General features: G+C 29.4%; 1 protein-coding gene and 1 long non-coding RNA gene across 5 annotated transcripts; both read left to right on the forward strand.

The window, feature by feature from the left end:
• Positions 1-1,711: 1,711 nt before the first annotated feature.
• LOC108483603 (serine/threonine-protein kinase D6PK) lies at positions 1,712-5,089 on the forward strand. 3 transcript variants are annotated; one of them, XM_017787086.2, is made up of 3 exons: positions 1,712-2,113; positions 2,827-3,879; positions 4,021-5,089. In XM_017787086.2, the coding sequence occupies exons 2-3, from the start codon at positions 2,990-2,992 to the stop codon at positions 4,883-4,885; spliced, it is 1,755 nt and encodes a 584-aa protein (XP_017642575.1). In that variant the 5' UTR covers positions 1,712-2,113; positions 2,827-2,989; the 3' UTR covers positions 4,886-5,089. The 3 variants fall into 3 exon arrangements, with proteins under 3 accessions (XP_017642575.1, XP_017642576.1, XP_017642577.1); XM_017787087.2 differs by having other exon boundaries at positions 1,715-2,146; XM_017787088.2 differs by lacking the exon at positions 1,712-2,113 and adding an exon at positions 2,135-2,253.
• A 1,742-nt stretch (positions 5,090-6,831) lies between these two features.
• Positions 6,832-8,380, forward strand: LOC128285544 (uncharacterized). 2 transcript variants are annotated; one of them, XR_008276008.1, is made up of 3 exons: positions 6,832-6,910; positions 7,390-7,475; positions 8,128-8,380. It is a non-coding gene; the product is annotated as an uncharacterized LOC128285544 (long non-coding RNA). The 2 variants fall into 2 exon arrangements; XR_008276002.1 differs by having other exon boundaries at positions 7,390-7,471.
• Positions 8,381-16,460: the final 8,080 nt, after the last annotated feature.

Genomic DNA, 16,460 nt, shown 5'->3' on the forward strand with positions numbered 1-16,460 from the left:
TGAGCTATGATATATGTATAGAATTCTTGATTTGGTTGATTGAGATGTTGATTGATGATAAATTGAGTAATGAATACTGTATTAACTGTTCGAGTAGAGACGGATATAGTTGGCATGCCATAGGATAAGAAGAGTTCAGGGTTACTTCGACTATGAGTCAATGAGGCACTGGGTGCCAAAATGCTTCAGTTATACCGATGAGACACTGGGTGTCAAACTATTTGATAAGCGCTGGGGGCAACTACTTGCTTCTGATTTTTCCGATGAGGTAGTGAGTGCCAAACTAATGTGTTAGTTGGATTCGTGTATTTGTCTGAGTTGTATTAGTAGAGAGATAAAAGATAAAAAAAATGATGATAATGAATAAGCATTTGAAATCTATTAAATTTTAAAATTGAATGTGAGATGCAGTATTAGATATTGAGATGACAAATGAATAAGAAATGAAAGAAAATATGAAATGAAATGTCTATTTATGAAATGAGATGATATGATGAGCGGATAATATATTTGTAAAAGAGAGATCAACATTACAAGCACTGTATGTATAATTTAATATTTGTAAAAGAAAAAGAAAAACTCAATTATTAGTAATTATATATATATATATATATATATATATATATATATCAATAATCATTATTTTTAAGAAAATTTATTAATTAAATAGTTTTTCTTTTTATATTAATTTTATTTTCACCTGGGCTAGTTAAATAATATTAAATTTTGTCACACTCATATTTATTGTTAAAATGAGAAGTTTCTTTAAAATGACATATTTTCAAGAAAAATAACAAAATATTTTTAAAGGTGAATAATTTTGTAAAAGTATAAAATATTAAAATTTAATTCACATAATTATTCTTACGCATGCTATATTTAAGTGTTAAGTTTAAGTTGTTTATGAGTTAATCTGATATTAATTGAGTTAAAATTAATTAAAATAAAAAATAATTTTTTATAAAATAACAAAAGTTTTATTAAACCAAAAACTTATTTGTTATTTTAAAATATAATTTCTTTTGATGTAGCAAAATTATAATGAGAAAAATAAAGATATAAAACATAGTAAAAGTTTTGCAAAGTTCCTACCCCACTCCCCCACCAAACATGAGTAGATAACTGTCCACTCAATAAAATTTTAGCAATAGTTAGAGAGGGCCCACCTCATCTAAATCCTAGCCGTCAGATCTTCTTCATAATAAGCTAATTAAGTGAAGCTCCATGATATGGCCAACTTTCCTCATCATCTATAACAATAACAACCCATATAAAGCTAAAAGCAAGGCTGTCGTTTCATGGACCACCCTTGTTTTTTAAAAGGACTCCCAATCAAAGGGCCAACCTACACTTAGCCTTTGGTCCTAAAACTGGAAAAAGAAAATATACACAATTTTGTGCATAAAAACTTTAATATTACCACTCATTTGGGGTGGCATTCATGAAGAATATGACTTCAACCAAACTTGAACTTATGTGCATAATGAAAATAAGGGAAGATTCAGATCAATAATGAGTGTTTTTGAATAAAAGTTAAACTCGTAACCATATAATTAAAAGATAAAATAAACAATGAATACATTAGATCTTGTAATTTATATAATATATCTAATACAATATAAAGGTGAGAAAGGAAACTTCTTAATAAAAAAAAATCATTGAAATAAAAGATATATATATGAAAGGAAGGGCTTAAAACTAAAAGGAAGAAATGAGAGGGATTGACAGGTTGGAGAGCCCCCTTTCAAGTTTTTCTAAGACCTTTGTTCTTCTTTTAAGAACAAAACAAAATAAATAGCATTGAAATAATTGAAACACCCAAAAAGCCTTACTTTAGCTTTGACTCTTCTCACCTTTTCTCACTCTCTCTCGCTTTTAATGGTAGACCCACCCCACCTCTCTCTTTGAACCCATTCTCTTTCTAAAGCTTTTTTTTTTTTTTAATCATAAAGTCTTTCTCTTTCTGTCTTCCTTTCTTTACTTTCTCTCCACATATTTTCTGGGAAGAGAAGCTATTAATTCCTTTTTCTTTTTTTTTTTTAAATCTATCTGTATTGTTTGTTGGTCAGTCAAAGAGAGAGAAAGTTGGTTTGTTTTTGCTCCACTGCTGAAGGTAAGCTCTTTCTGATCTTCCAAACTATATCAGGTACCTATATATTTTTATTTTTTGCTCTTAGCTTTTAGTTGGTTTTGTGATTTCCTCACTGAGTCTTTTTTAGCATATGGGTCTTAGTGTGAATTTTTGATCCAAAGGTAGGACTTTTGTTTCTTTGAGAGATCTTTACTTTGTTCTTATGTTCTCTTTTTCTTTTCTGTGTTTAAATGACTGCATTTTCTTTTCTCTGGCCCTTTCAATCTTGGTGACTAAGAAGGATTGCATTTCTTGGTTGTTAGCTGCTCTCCTTTTTACCACAATGAAATTGTTAGAATTTTTTCCTTTGTTGCCTTTATTTTTGGATATGATCTGGTTCTGTATGCAATTCTCTCTGTTTTTAGCCACTTTTCACTGTTCTTTCCTATTTGGTATTCTGTTTATCCTTGATTTGAGATGAAAATGCTGAGGTTTATCCCGGTGAATTGTCCATCTATGAATTTGAGTCTTATGGTGCTTTGCTTAATTTTGAAAAGGTTGTTGTAATGATTTGGTTTTGAGATTTAATAAATGGATCACCTGAAGGAATACAGTGTGAATTCTAGGTTTCCTGAACTTTTGATGTATAAATCAAGCTACTGGTTGTGGTTTTTAGATTTTCATTTAGGGGTATATATATGTGTGTGTGTGTTTATATGAATATCTAACTCATGTATTGAAAACTTTGTTTGCAGGTGATATTTTTCCGTTCTTTCAGTTGGAAAAATCAGTTTTTGGGTGATGAAATTGAAGGGGAAGGTAACTAGGATTGCTGCTGGAGGTAACCGTGCATCCGTGATTGGGGGTAACTAATGAATTTGTATTCTCTAATCTTTGTAACAATTTTGCGATCTTTCGATGGCCTCAAAATCTAGTGTCATACATTCCCCTGAAAAGCTGAGGAAACCATTTGGTAGCGAAACTGGCGAAGGGAATTCTTGTCGGCTATCTCCTATACAAATCACAAAGACAAGTGATTTAGCGCCTGTTACTCCAAGGATAGTGCCTAAGAAACAAAATTCTGTTGTAATCACGGAGGGTATGCAGCCATCAAAACCTCATAAATTAAAGTCCGTTGATTCCTTGACGAAGAAAGTAGATTCAGGTCTATCCCTGAGTGGTGGATCACCAGAAGATTCTCGTGAACAAGAAAAGAAAGCATCGGAGCATGGGATTAATTCAGCTTCAGATAAATCTAGTGATGGGGCCACCGGCCTTGCTAAGACTAGCGGAAGTGCCAAAGTTGGTGATCATCCTGATTATAATGAGAGTGGTAAGAGCAGTATTTGCAGAGGTAGCACAAGCAGTGATGTGAGCGATGAAAGTACGTGTAGCAGCTTAAGTAGTAGTATCAACAAACCTCATAAGGCAAATGATATAAGGTGGGAAGCCATACAGGCTGTCCGAGCGAAAGATGGTGTGTTGGGTTTGAACCATTTCAGATTACTGAAGAGATTAGGCTGTGGGGATATTGGAAGTGTCTATCTTTCAGAATTAAATGGTACAAAGTGTTATTTTGCAATGAAGGTGATGGACAAAGCATCTTTAGCAAGTCGTAAGAAACTTCTTCGAGCTCAAACAGAGAGAGAAATACTACAATCCCTGGACCATCCCTTCCTTCCAACATTGTATACCCATTTCGAGACTGATAAATTTTCATGTTTAGTGATGGAGTTCTGCCCCGGCGGTGATTTGCATACACTAAGACAGAGACAACCAGGAAAGCATTTTACTGAGCTAGCAGTGAAGTATGGAAATTCCTCCTTATAATATCTATTGAACTATCTTGATGATTTCTGATTAGCTTGATAATTATTTCTTTGTAAGTTGATTACAATAGGTTGAAACCAAATTCTGATAGTCCTTGATATTTTGCCTTCAACATACAGATTCTATGTAGCAGAGGTTCTCCTTGCTTTGGAATATCTCCACATGCTTGGTATTGTATATCGTGATCTCAAGCCAGAAAATGTTCTTGTTCGAGAAGATGGACACATAATGCTTTCAGACTTTGATCTTTCCCTCCGTTGTGCTTTCAATCCAACACTAGTCAAGTTGTCCACACCTGAGTCTGAACCATTGCGAAAGAATTCAACTTATTGTGTACAACCAGCTTGCATTGAGCCCTCCTGCATCCAGCCATCATGTGTGGTACCTACAACATGTTTTTCACCTCGCTTCTTTTCATCAAAATCCAAAAAAGACCGCAAGCCGAAGAATGAAATGGGAAACCAAGTCAGTCCATTGCCTGAGCTTATTGCTGAGCCAACCAATGCTCGCTCCATGTCATTTGTGGGAACCCATGAGTACTTGGCTCCCGAAATTATCAAAGGTCAGGGACATGGAAGTGCTGTTGATTGGTGGACTTTTGGGATCTTCTTGTATGAGCTATTGTTTGGTAAAACGCCTTTCAAAGGATCTGGGAACCGAGCGACACTCTTCAATGTCGTAGGGCAACCCTTGAGATTTCCAGAATCACCAGTAGTAAGTTTTGCCGCAAGAGATTTGATAAGGGGTTTGTTGGTCAAAGAACCACAACATAGGTTAGCCTATAAGCGAGGTGCAACTGAGATTAAGCAACACCCTTTCTTTGAAGGTGTAAATTGGGCTTTAATTCGCTGTGCAAGCCCCCCGGAGATTCCAAAACCAGTTGAAATCGAGCGGATTCCGGTCCCCACATCATCAGCTGGCGATAAACCTGCTGTTCCTGTGACCAAGGATCAGAAAAACTATCTGGAATTTGATTTCTTTTAATTATTCTAAGAACCATTTTCCCTGTTTGTTTCCCTTTATTTATTTTTTCTTTAAAATTTGAGAGAAATGTAGAGTTTACAAAATGTTAATGATGTGCAAATTAAGATTTGTAGAATGATAATGATCATAATCATATGCTTGATGTCTTAATTTCCAAGTTTGGAATTGCATAAGTGAAAACACCATGTCGGTAAAGCTTGTAAATGTCTCAATGTTTTCTGCTCCAGTCCCTCTCCATTGTTGGACTTTCAATCTCAATGATCAAGATCTTCATAGTTTAGATTCCATAACTTTCAGACAAGAACATGACAATAAAATAATAATTAAAACAAGACATGAAAGATAATTCATAAACACACCCAACACAAGCTCTGGTCTATACACTGTTTAACACTGATTTGTTTCCCTTTTGGGGCTCCTTAACCAGCCCATTTCAAGACAGCTTGAATCTGAAACTTTTAGGTCCGGAGCTTAATTTTTCTTTTTTTTTTTTTTTTGGGGGGTGGGGTCATATATTAATGATGTTAAACTTAAACATTGGGTTTTGTTGTACCAAAAACACTGATCAAAACCAACTTACAGTACAATCAAAGCAAGACTCTTTTCACATTTACTTAAATCAATCATTAAATAAAATGTTTAATTAAAAATTTTATCCATTTACTTTACAAAAATTGAAAGCTTAGTCCTCTATTTTAATTTCACAAAATTTGATTATTGTAGTTTATGAAAAGAGAAGTTAGTCTATTAACCTAACAATAAACAGTTGAATGATTTATATACAATGTTTTAACAAAAATAATAGCTCTGCAATTTATATGTAACAAATTAACAAAAATGAAAAAATTTAAATCCGTTTGTTTACCAATAAAATTAAATAAAACTAAGGTAGTATTTGGAAAGCCACTTACTAATTAGATTTATGCATAATTGCTTGTAATTACACAATGGTAACATATTTGAGTAACCATTATAATTAATCAGTTCCACTGATTTGGGTGTAATCAAGCACCTCAAATACACTTTTCAACTGTTAAGGGTGGATGGGAATTGAAGTAATTACACAAAAATTACACCTAAATTCAATTTTAAAAATTATTTTTATACAAATTATAAAAATTATAAGTATGAACACGTATGAATGTTTAGGAGGGTTATGACAAAGAATTCCTTATATTATAAATCCTCAAAGAATTATATTATAATACATTTATTTATTTTATAAAGTTATAAAAATATTATTTAAATCTTAAAAAGTTTTTAAAATTATGGCTAAGAAGTATGGACATAACTTATTTATGTATTTATATTGTATATTATAAAAACAATATATTTATTTATAAAAATGATATAATTTTTTATCATAACTTATTTATAAAAAATAATTTTCTATAATTATGACAAAAAATATTATTTATAAGAAGTATTATTGTAACGGCCTAATTTTCAGGTGGTGTTAGAAATGGTGATTTGAGATCACTAAATTCGACAAGTTAGATTGAATAAGATAGTAATTAAATATTTATGAGTTAAGTAAGAATTTAAAAGAATTTGTGAATTGGTGAATTTGGTGAATTAAAAGAATTTATTAGGTCAAACGGGTCAAAAAGGAGGTATCGAGACCTCGAATTTGAAAATCGAGCTATAAATATTTTTATAAATATTTATGAAGTGTCATTTAGCTAGTATTAAAGTTTGGTTGAGAAATTTTAACGTTTGGGTAGTCAATTAAATAAAAAAGACTAAATTGTAATAAAAATAAAATTTGCTAAAAGGATTAAATAGCTCAAGTGTTAAAAGAAAGAGGATTTAAAGAGAAATTAAGCCTAAAAGTGAATAGGCTGGATGGCAAGGGCGAGAAAATCAGCAGAAAAATAAGGGAAATAAGGGCAAAATTGGAAATTTTACAATTTTGACATATAAAATAAGAACAAAATTGAAAAATCTAGAGATCTCTTCATATTTTCTCAGCCAAAACGCCATAGAAGGTCTGGAGAAAGGTGGTTTTTCATATTTTTACATCATGTGAGTTTAATTCTTGCTTTTTCTTGATAATTTTTATGTTTTTATGACTTTTACAATTAGGTCCACTTATAGAATTCATTAGTTTTTGATTTTATGGGTGAAATTGGAAGTTACCCTGGATGGGTAAGGGAAATTTATGATGAATTATTATGAAATTTAAGTTATAATTTCATATTAAGGTGGTTTTATTAAGTAATTTTGATAGAAAATGGTATTTAGGACCTAATTGTGAAAAGTTGTGAATTGAAGGTTGGTGTTCAAATTCAGAATGTCAAAGGTTTTGAAATAGTTTATAATAATAAAATAAAGTGTTAATTGAGAAAAATTGGTTCAATTGATGGGTAAATTGAGCAGGGACTAAATTGTAAAAACTAAAAATTTTGGGGTAAAAGTGCAATTTTGAAAGTTGAAGAGCATAAATTGTGAAGTGAAATAGAAATCAAATAAATGCTAATGAGTGGAAATATTTTATATTATAGATCAAGAATCCAAAGGAGAATGAGGAAAAGAAAAAGTTGCGGAATAGTCCCTAAATTTTAATATCTTCTACAAATTAGCCGAGTAAGTTCATATGGTTGAATTTAGATGTTTATTTGTGAATGATTGAATGACATAATGTGTTATTATATATGAATTTGTTGTGGGATTGTGAAAATTTTGTTAATGAAAGAATAAATATGGAAATGCAAATTAGGAAAAACGCAGGATTGAGTACGTTCGTATCGTGACATGTGATGAATTGACAGATGAGACCATGGTTGTTCCATGACAAAGTGTGAAATGTAGGTATGGTATCATCCATACCGAGTTGTGAAATGTAGGTATGGTATTATCAAATCCATACTGAGTTAAGAAATGTAGGTATGGCATTTCCCATACCGAGTTGTAAAATGTAGGTATGGTATTTCAATGAGGAAAACCATACTGAGTTATGAATCGTGGCACTGAACAACGACGTACTCAATTTCGTAAGCCGTTTCCTAATTTAATAATAAGAAATACAAGAAAAGTGAACCAAATGAAAGAGATTGAGTAGTTGTTACTGTTGAACTCAACTATGTGAAGTATTATAACAGTGGTTGTGAATGGCAAGAAACTTTAGTAAATGTTTTGGTATTGTTTGGAAATATTATGTTTGGTAAGCATTACTTTTAAACCTATGAACTTACTAAGCTTCAATAAGCTTACTTGTGTGTGTGTTTGATATTTTTATGTAGACTGAATTGAAGTGAAGTTGGTAGATCGGATCAACACAACAAGGCACACTATCGAGATCAATTCCGGTAGCTTTTGTTTTATGTTTAAAGATTTATATGGCATGTATAGAGTTTAAATGAATTGAAGTAAAGATGTTATAAACTAGTTAACAATATTTTGTACTAAAACGGTTTTTGGTTAGTAGCAGTAGTTTGATTTTGAAAATTCACCATAAATTATGAAAATCTAATTAGAGGTTGAATAAAATATGAAATTAAAGCTTATTGAATCTAGTTTCACATAGAGGTGTAAGCAAAAGACTTTCATATAAGGAGATATTTGAATTTTTGTGAGATAAGGTCAGAGTGATTTTGAACTCCCCTGTTCTGATTTGTAAAAATCATTAAAAATTGTACAAAAATAATTAGGAGTCATAATGTATATGTATGGATTCCTTATTCAGTCTATTTTTAATAGAAATAAACGGCTTGGTTATTTGAATTCTGTACAGGGAGAAATTTGGTTCGTAGTGCACAGGGGTCAGAGTAGCCGAACCCTGAAGCAGGGGAGACTTTAACTAATAAACTGTACTAATTGGCCTGACCAAAAATTCTAGAAAAAAATTAGTAAGTAGAAATATGAGTCTAGATTCGGGGAAAATTTACGGATTGGATTTCGAGTTTTGTAACTCGAGATATGATTTTTTTAGCGACTGTGACGCAGTTTACAACTTGTCTGGAAAGTATGATATAAATTGTCTGAATTAGTTTAAGTGCTCAAATAAGTTTAGTAATGCCTCGTGCTCGACTCCTGCGACGGTCTCGGGTAAGGGGGCGTTACAATTATAAAAGTTTTAGACAATTTATAAAATATTTTTTATAAAGGTTATATATTATAAAAATATTTTTTAATTAATATATACATATTATAATATTATAAAAAAATGATATAATCTAACATAATATTTTCTCCAAATTAAGTTTATAAGTTTTTATAATTAAAGGAATAGACTATTTGGACTGTGAGTCCAAATATTATAAGATCGATGTTAATTATGCAAGAATAAAATGTTTTATTACACTATATCATGGGGCATAATACCATCTGAGAGAGTGATGCCAGACACAAGTATCATAGATAGTTCGTAAATGCTTTAATTTGAGATATTTAAAGTTTTGAAATATGGTTGAGAATATATTTGTTGCTGTAAAGAATTTTCATAATCTTAAATATGTAGATTCAAATTCAGTCGATAATGAATTCGATCAATGGCCAATAGATAATGATAAGGAAAATATGTTAAATATTAAAAAGAGAACAACCCAACAAATATTCTCTAGAACAATTAGATAAAATTGCATATGATGTTAACCTTTTTTTGTTATTTTTATTAGCAACCGTATTATCAACTACTTTTTAGACTAATATACAATACATATGATGATTTGATTTTAATTTTTGTTACTTGTTTAGAAATTATTTTTATCGTACTAATAAATTTTTATAGTAAATAATGAATTTTAAAAATATAAATTATGTATCTTTATAATTACAATTTGCACTACCGAATATGATAAATGGAATTACAATGTAATTACACTATGTCAACCAAACACGTTTAGAAAATTACAATTCTTTGTGATTACAAGAGAGTATAGTTAATCCTCTAATAATGACACTTTCATTCAATTATACCGTGCTTTCAAAACAAACCCTAAAAGAAGTTTTCCTTTAAGGTAGTGTTTGGAGAGTTATTTAGTAATTGTTTATAATGGATAACTATTTTAATTGGTGGATCCCACTAAATAAACTATAGTTGGAGTACCCAATTACACTTTCTAATTCTTAAGACGATGTAAGAATTGGAGTAATTACATAAACAAAACACATCCAAATCCAATTACCATATGTCTTTTCCAACACTTGTACATTATTTAACTTCTAAGACATTATTTTTTATAATAGTTTAAGTTATAATCATGAACACATATTACGATTTGAGATGGTTATGAAAAAATTTCTAAAGTTATATATTATAAATCTAAAAAATTATGGAAAAAAAGTATATTATATATATATATATATGTTATAAATGCGTTATGATTTGCTTATTTATAAAAATTATGACCAAAAGTATGAAGATAATTTATTTAAAAGAGATTTAAAAAGATTTGAGGTAAGAATTCTTTAATTTAAGACATTGAAAGTTTGAAATGTGATTGAGATAATATTTTATTTAAAAAATAGATTTCCCATATTAACCACATCATCTCAATATATTATAGTTGAATCATGTTAGCATATTGCTTACTTCATAACCTTATTGGTAGGTAAAATTAGGATGACCCATTAAAGAGTACATGGAAGAAAAAGAAGATCTTGATAATCTTAATAACACAAATACAAATACAACTTCAAATTTAGATGATGGTGATGATAAACTCAGTTAAGGACCAACAACTGATGAAAATGGGTAATAAAGTATATGTTAAATGTTAAAAAAGGAATAACCCAACAATATGAAATGCTAGAGAAATTATATAAAATTGCATATCATATTTATTTTTCTTATCATTTTTTATTAGTAATCGTATTATTAACTACTTTCTTGGAATAACATATTTATGATAATTTTGTTTTAATTTTTATTAGTCATCTAGATATTCTTTTATCGTGCTTGTTGCTACCTCAAGTTGCTTATTTGCTAAAATACAAAATTATAATGGAAGTGTTAGATTGCAGTGGCCACTACAACTTGGCATTGAGAAAAACTATGTGAACAAAATAAAAACAACACAATGGTTTATTTATGTAGTTCGATTTCCCTACGTCTACGGAGCATAACTCAATGAGTAATTTCACTATATTTAAACATGAATACAACAAGTGATTCACACTCTACCACTCTTCAATTATAGAAAACTCATCTTTGTACATAAAGACTAAAACACTCATATCCAAATCCCCCCTAAGAACTTAGGAAGTAAATTCTCTCAATAATGTTTACAATACAATTTGCACCATCTCACAAAAATGTTCCTTAATTAACAGATTTGAATGCACTCAATAAGCCCTAATCCATCACCTATACAAGTCTCTCCACATATATTCCATTCGACTTACTAATATAAAATCAATCGAAGATATGATTTTCAAAATAGTATCATAATTTTGATTGATCCTCCATATTTTAAGTGTCGATTTGATTCACTCGAATCCAATTCAATCTCTAAAAACTAATGATTGGTTTCTATAGATAGATCAAAAATCTTCAATTAAACAACACATAACTAAATATAATTATTTTTTCATTAAATTATCAAACCAAATAAAACAAGTAATTAACTACTTCAATATCAATTTATAGTTAACACTACGGATTATCACTCAACAACTCTCAATATATTTTACCTCTACAGTGCTGCTAATTTAGTAATTATTATGCTATATTATCGGGATATTTTAAAATATTTGTAGTGGACGCATTCAAATATGCTGACAGTAAATAATCCTCAAAATATATGAAATAAATTATATAAAAAAAGATGGTCCTGAATATACGTATTTAAATTTAAGTTAAAAATATTAATTAATTGGAATAGATTTAGGCTAGCACGTGGGATTGGAATAGAAAGAGAATTAAAACAAATATTATGTTAGCATCTAGCAGTGCATACCATTATGATCCCATCAAAGTCAACAAAACACATGAAATTCTAAATTTATTGGAGCATCTTGTTCTTCAGATGACATGACATAACATAATATAATATTAACAAAGCTATTAATTAGATTAAAACAAAAAAAACTATTAATTGGACTTTGGCGTTTTAACAAAAGCTAAAGTTTTATGATTTTAAAATATTCTTTGAGTATTAGTTTAATTAATATAAATACTATTGTCAACGTGGAAAGAATGCATACTGAAGTGTAATTTTTAAATTTATATTTTATAAATTATTTGAACATCTTAATTCGAGTTGATTTTCGATTTCTCAAGTTGAATGTTAATACATTGAATGACTTTTTTGTGATGCTTACTGCCTCCTAAATAATTAAGTAATGGCCTGAGGTTTTAGATGATGAATTATTCTTTAAATTGTTAAAATGGGTTAATGCCTAATATTCCATCACTCCCAAACCCTCACCTCTGCAAACGTCTACTTTTTATTTGTTTCAAAAAGACATTGTATTTAAAGAATAATATTTTTAGTGAGAAAACAAAACTTGTATGATGCTTATCTTGACACCAAGAAAGCATGATGGACCTACTCTTTTTTTCAATTACCATAATCTTGTGACCAAACATTTCCCAAAGCAAAGAGTGTGTTTTGCATTGTCTTTTTTAAAATCAAAACTATTTCCTTTGGGTATTTTAAATAAAGTGATTTAGCTGTGCCTTTTGATAGACCAAAAACTCCTCCCAAAATTCCATTTTAACCAAAAGTAAAAGTTGTTTTGTAAAAAATATAAAATTTTTGTATTAAAATGTATATTAGATCAAAAATTAAATTAGTCTTTTATTAAAAATTTCATTTATTTTATTATTAAAAATTAATTTATGTATGTTAGTATGAGATTCATGTGATACGTCATGTGTAACTTTCTGGTTATAATGATTTAACGATAAAAATGGATAAAATTTCTAATAGAGAACCAATTTACTCTTTGGTCTAATATATACAAGAACTAATTTACTCATAGTTTAAGTAGAAAGGACAAAATATAATCTGATTCTTACATCTTTTACCATACTTACTTTTATATTAATTAAATAATAAAATATTTACATATTTGCATAATAAGTATAGAATTATATTTTATTATTTTAAATATAAAATAGTGTTAACTTGTATATTTAAAATTTAAAGACATTACAATAAAGGCATTCTTAGGATGAAACAATTTTATTTTTAACAAAATTTCAAAATATTTTTCAAAATTGATTTTCAATAATCTAATAATATTTGGTATATTATCGGTGAAGTTTTAAACTCCATAAATAAGATCGGGGTTGAAAAGTGTTAAAATAAAAGTATAGTAAAATATAAGAAAAAAGAAATACATGAGAATTTAACCCTATTATATATAACATAATTTTTTTAGAGATTTTATCTTTTCACTATATCTTCTTACAGCAACAATTTCATGATATGTATACAACTTTGATATGTAGAGTCCCAGTAGTAATTTGTGTGTCGCCGTAGTAGAATTAATGCATTAATATCAAAACTAGTAAGAAAACAAAAAAGGAATTCCGAAGAGGATCATGAATTTAGGGCTCTCATTCAAGTGTCCCAATACGGAATAAATTCTTTAGAGAAGACATGGCATTATTCTTGTATTCACTACCCTCAATTGCACACATTTTTTATATTAACCGAATTTCAGAATTTGGATAAACACTGTGCTTGAAGAGGCCGTTGATAATTTAGGTTAGGTAGATACTCACACAACATCCCTTATTCATAAATTCGCGCTCGCTTTCATACAATTATATACAAATTATCTATTTTTGAAACAAGAATTAAAGTAGTCGATCTTTTAGCTTCTTATCGTCGTGGAGGAAAAATCAGACTATTTTAGGGGAGTTGGGGTAGGTAAAACAGTTTTCATTATGGAATTGATCAACAACATTCCAAAGCTCACAGGGGCATATCCGTATTTGACGGAGTAGGTGAACAGACTCGTGGATGAAATGATCTTTACATGGAAATGAAAGAATCTGGAGTAATTAATGAACAAAATCTTGCAGAATCAAAAGTGGCTTTAGTCTACTGTCAGATGAATGAACAGCTAGGAGCTCGTATGAGAGTTGGATTGACCGCCCTAACTATGGCGCAATATTTTCGAGATGTTAGTTAACAAGATGTACTTCTATTTATTTTCGAGATGTTAGTTAACAAGATGTACTTCTATTTATAGACAATATCTTTTGTTTTGTCCAAGCGGGACCCGGAGTATCTACTTTATTGGATAGAATGCAACAACCCTTAATAACCAACAATTAATGCTCACATCAAAAGTCTAATTGAAACTCTTATGACTATTTTATTATTAAATGGTTATACATCAAGATCAAGATAAATTTGATATATTTTAAGATTTTAAGATTCATTAGAAATAGAGTTTTATTTTATTTATGTTATGAATATCTTATTTGTTGGAAAAATTGTATTTTTTAGAAACTTTGAGGTATATTCTCGATTGATAAAGGTGTAGAGTTGAATAATAAAATTATGATTTTATATTCTACTCCATGAGACCTTTATAACGGTATATCATATGCTCAAAATGGTTGAGTGATAATGATAAATTGATACTCAAAGTAAGCTACTTGTGAATATTTGTTGAGGAAAAAAAAAAGCTTAGATCCCACATTGGTTAAATATCAAGTGTGAGATGTGTATATATATATATATATATATATATATATATATATATATATATATATGAGAACCCACTTAAAAGGTGATTGAATGACTAAACTTAAAATCTTGTCTCAAGCACAGGGGTGCAAATACAAACCCGTCAGGGTTGGGCAATAAAAAAATTATTTTTTCTCAACAAATATACAAAATCTTATTTAAAAGGACATATATCCTGATTTTATTTGATTTTAATTGCTCATTTAATACAGATTTTGTATCTTTATTCATGGATATTTCCTAAAATTCCTCCATATTGAATGCCTATAAAAGCCTAAAGAATTCTTCAGAATTTGTTGACACGCACACTCTCACACCGAGTTTATTTTGTTCTCCAAAATTCTTCTCTTTACCCCTCCATATTTTCCAACGTTCTGGTGATAGAAGAAGGTAATGTTTGTTCATTGATCACTGTTTCGATCATCGTGCTGTTGTATCCTGATAGATAATTGACCAACGTTTCTTTAAGTACCGTAGGAGCGACTGAATCTGTCTTAAGGAAATTGTGTAAACTAGGCCTCAACATCTTGTAAAACTCGATTCTTTATTCGATTTATGGTTTTTCATAATCTTATTTATCTAATTGATTTCTCGTATCTGATATTTTAAATATAAATATTTATTTTATTTATATAAATATTTTTTTATTTATATCCATATTTATTCGCTAACGTGTTTTGTCCAACATTATTAAGTGGATGTTCATTAAGATCAAAATAAGTTTTGATGAACTTTAAATTCTAATAGTCATTAGAAGTAAATTTCTACTTCATTTATATTTCTTATGCCTATAAATAGAGACTTTGGAGAAGCTTTGTAAATATTCCGATTGATCAATAAAATATGCTTTCTCTTTGCTCTCCCATTCTCTTTGTTCTTTATTCTCTATCTTTTATTTTATAACATGTTATCAACACGATTCTCTTTTAATTTTTTTTCTCCATAAGTCACAAAATTTTTTTCCCTTTGACCAAACCTTGCCTCTTTCAAGCAGCAACCAATACAATAGCTGATCACTCCAAATTTGCTGCTTAAACTATTGTCGATTACCTTCTAGAGCTACTACTATTTCAGTCTTCAATTGGGGCCTGCACACTATGGGTGATCATTATGCAAAGAAATTTATATAATCCTTACGTGTGCTTGTGATAATAGTCAAGGTGATAACGATAATGTTAAAGAATCTCAGGTATATTTTACTATGATTTATTTATTATATCATGTTTATTATAATTGTAGACTAATCATGACAACATAAATAGATAGATTTTGATTTGAAATCCACGCATGTTTGCAATGATGATTATGAAATAAAGAATCTATTGGGACGTTTATAAGTTCGTCCTAGTAAATCTATTGCATTCCCTGAAGTGAACACAAATACAAAAGAAATAAAAACCAATATTATTCTAATATTTGGCAGTACAAAATTAGTCGAAAGCTCTAGAAGAGCTAATATATTAATATATTGTGATGGTTAATCCATTGGTTTTAAAAGATATTCATAATGGATCTCAAATTGAGATTTTGAATGATGAAAATATTATATTTCATATGAATCAATGGAGGATTGAGTTATTGATTACTCTTGTTATTAAATTGAACTGATTGTGACTATTTGGAAAAAATATTACTGATAAGAACTTGCAACAAAGAACTTATTCAACTTTTCATGATTCAAATGTGCTCCTATGGTAGCAATATCATGATTTTTTTAATTATTTTTTTGTTTATGATTGAACAAAAGTTTTTAGCCACGAAACCTAACCATTATCTAAAGAGAATGTAACAATATGTAATAAATTTGAAAGACATAATCTTTGATGTGGATGTAGTAAATTGAACTCTAATAATAGTCATGGGGGATGGTCGTAGTAAATTTTCTCACCATCAGAAGTGGAAAAATGAATAAAGCAAGAAAATAA

Source organism: Gossypium arboreum, chromosome 1 (genome assembly GCF_025698485.1).
Source record: "Gossypium arboreum isolate Shixiya-1 chromosome 1, ASM2569848v2, whole genome shotgun sequence".
Taxonomy (NCBI): Eukaryota; Viridiplantae; Streptophyta; class Magnoliopsida; order Malvales; family Malvaceae; genus Gossypium; species Gossypium arboreum.

Excerpts from the sequence above, each read along its gene's own strand:
- LOC108483603 (XM_017787086.2), top strand. The coding sequence starts at position 2,990 with ATGGCCTCAAAATCTAGTGTCATACATTCCCCTGAAAAGCTGAGGAAA. Across the intron at positions 3,880-4,020 it reads TTTACTGAGCTAGCAGTGAA|ATTCTATGTAGCAGAGGTTC; the intron begins GTATGGAAATTC and ends TTCAACATACAG.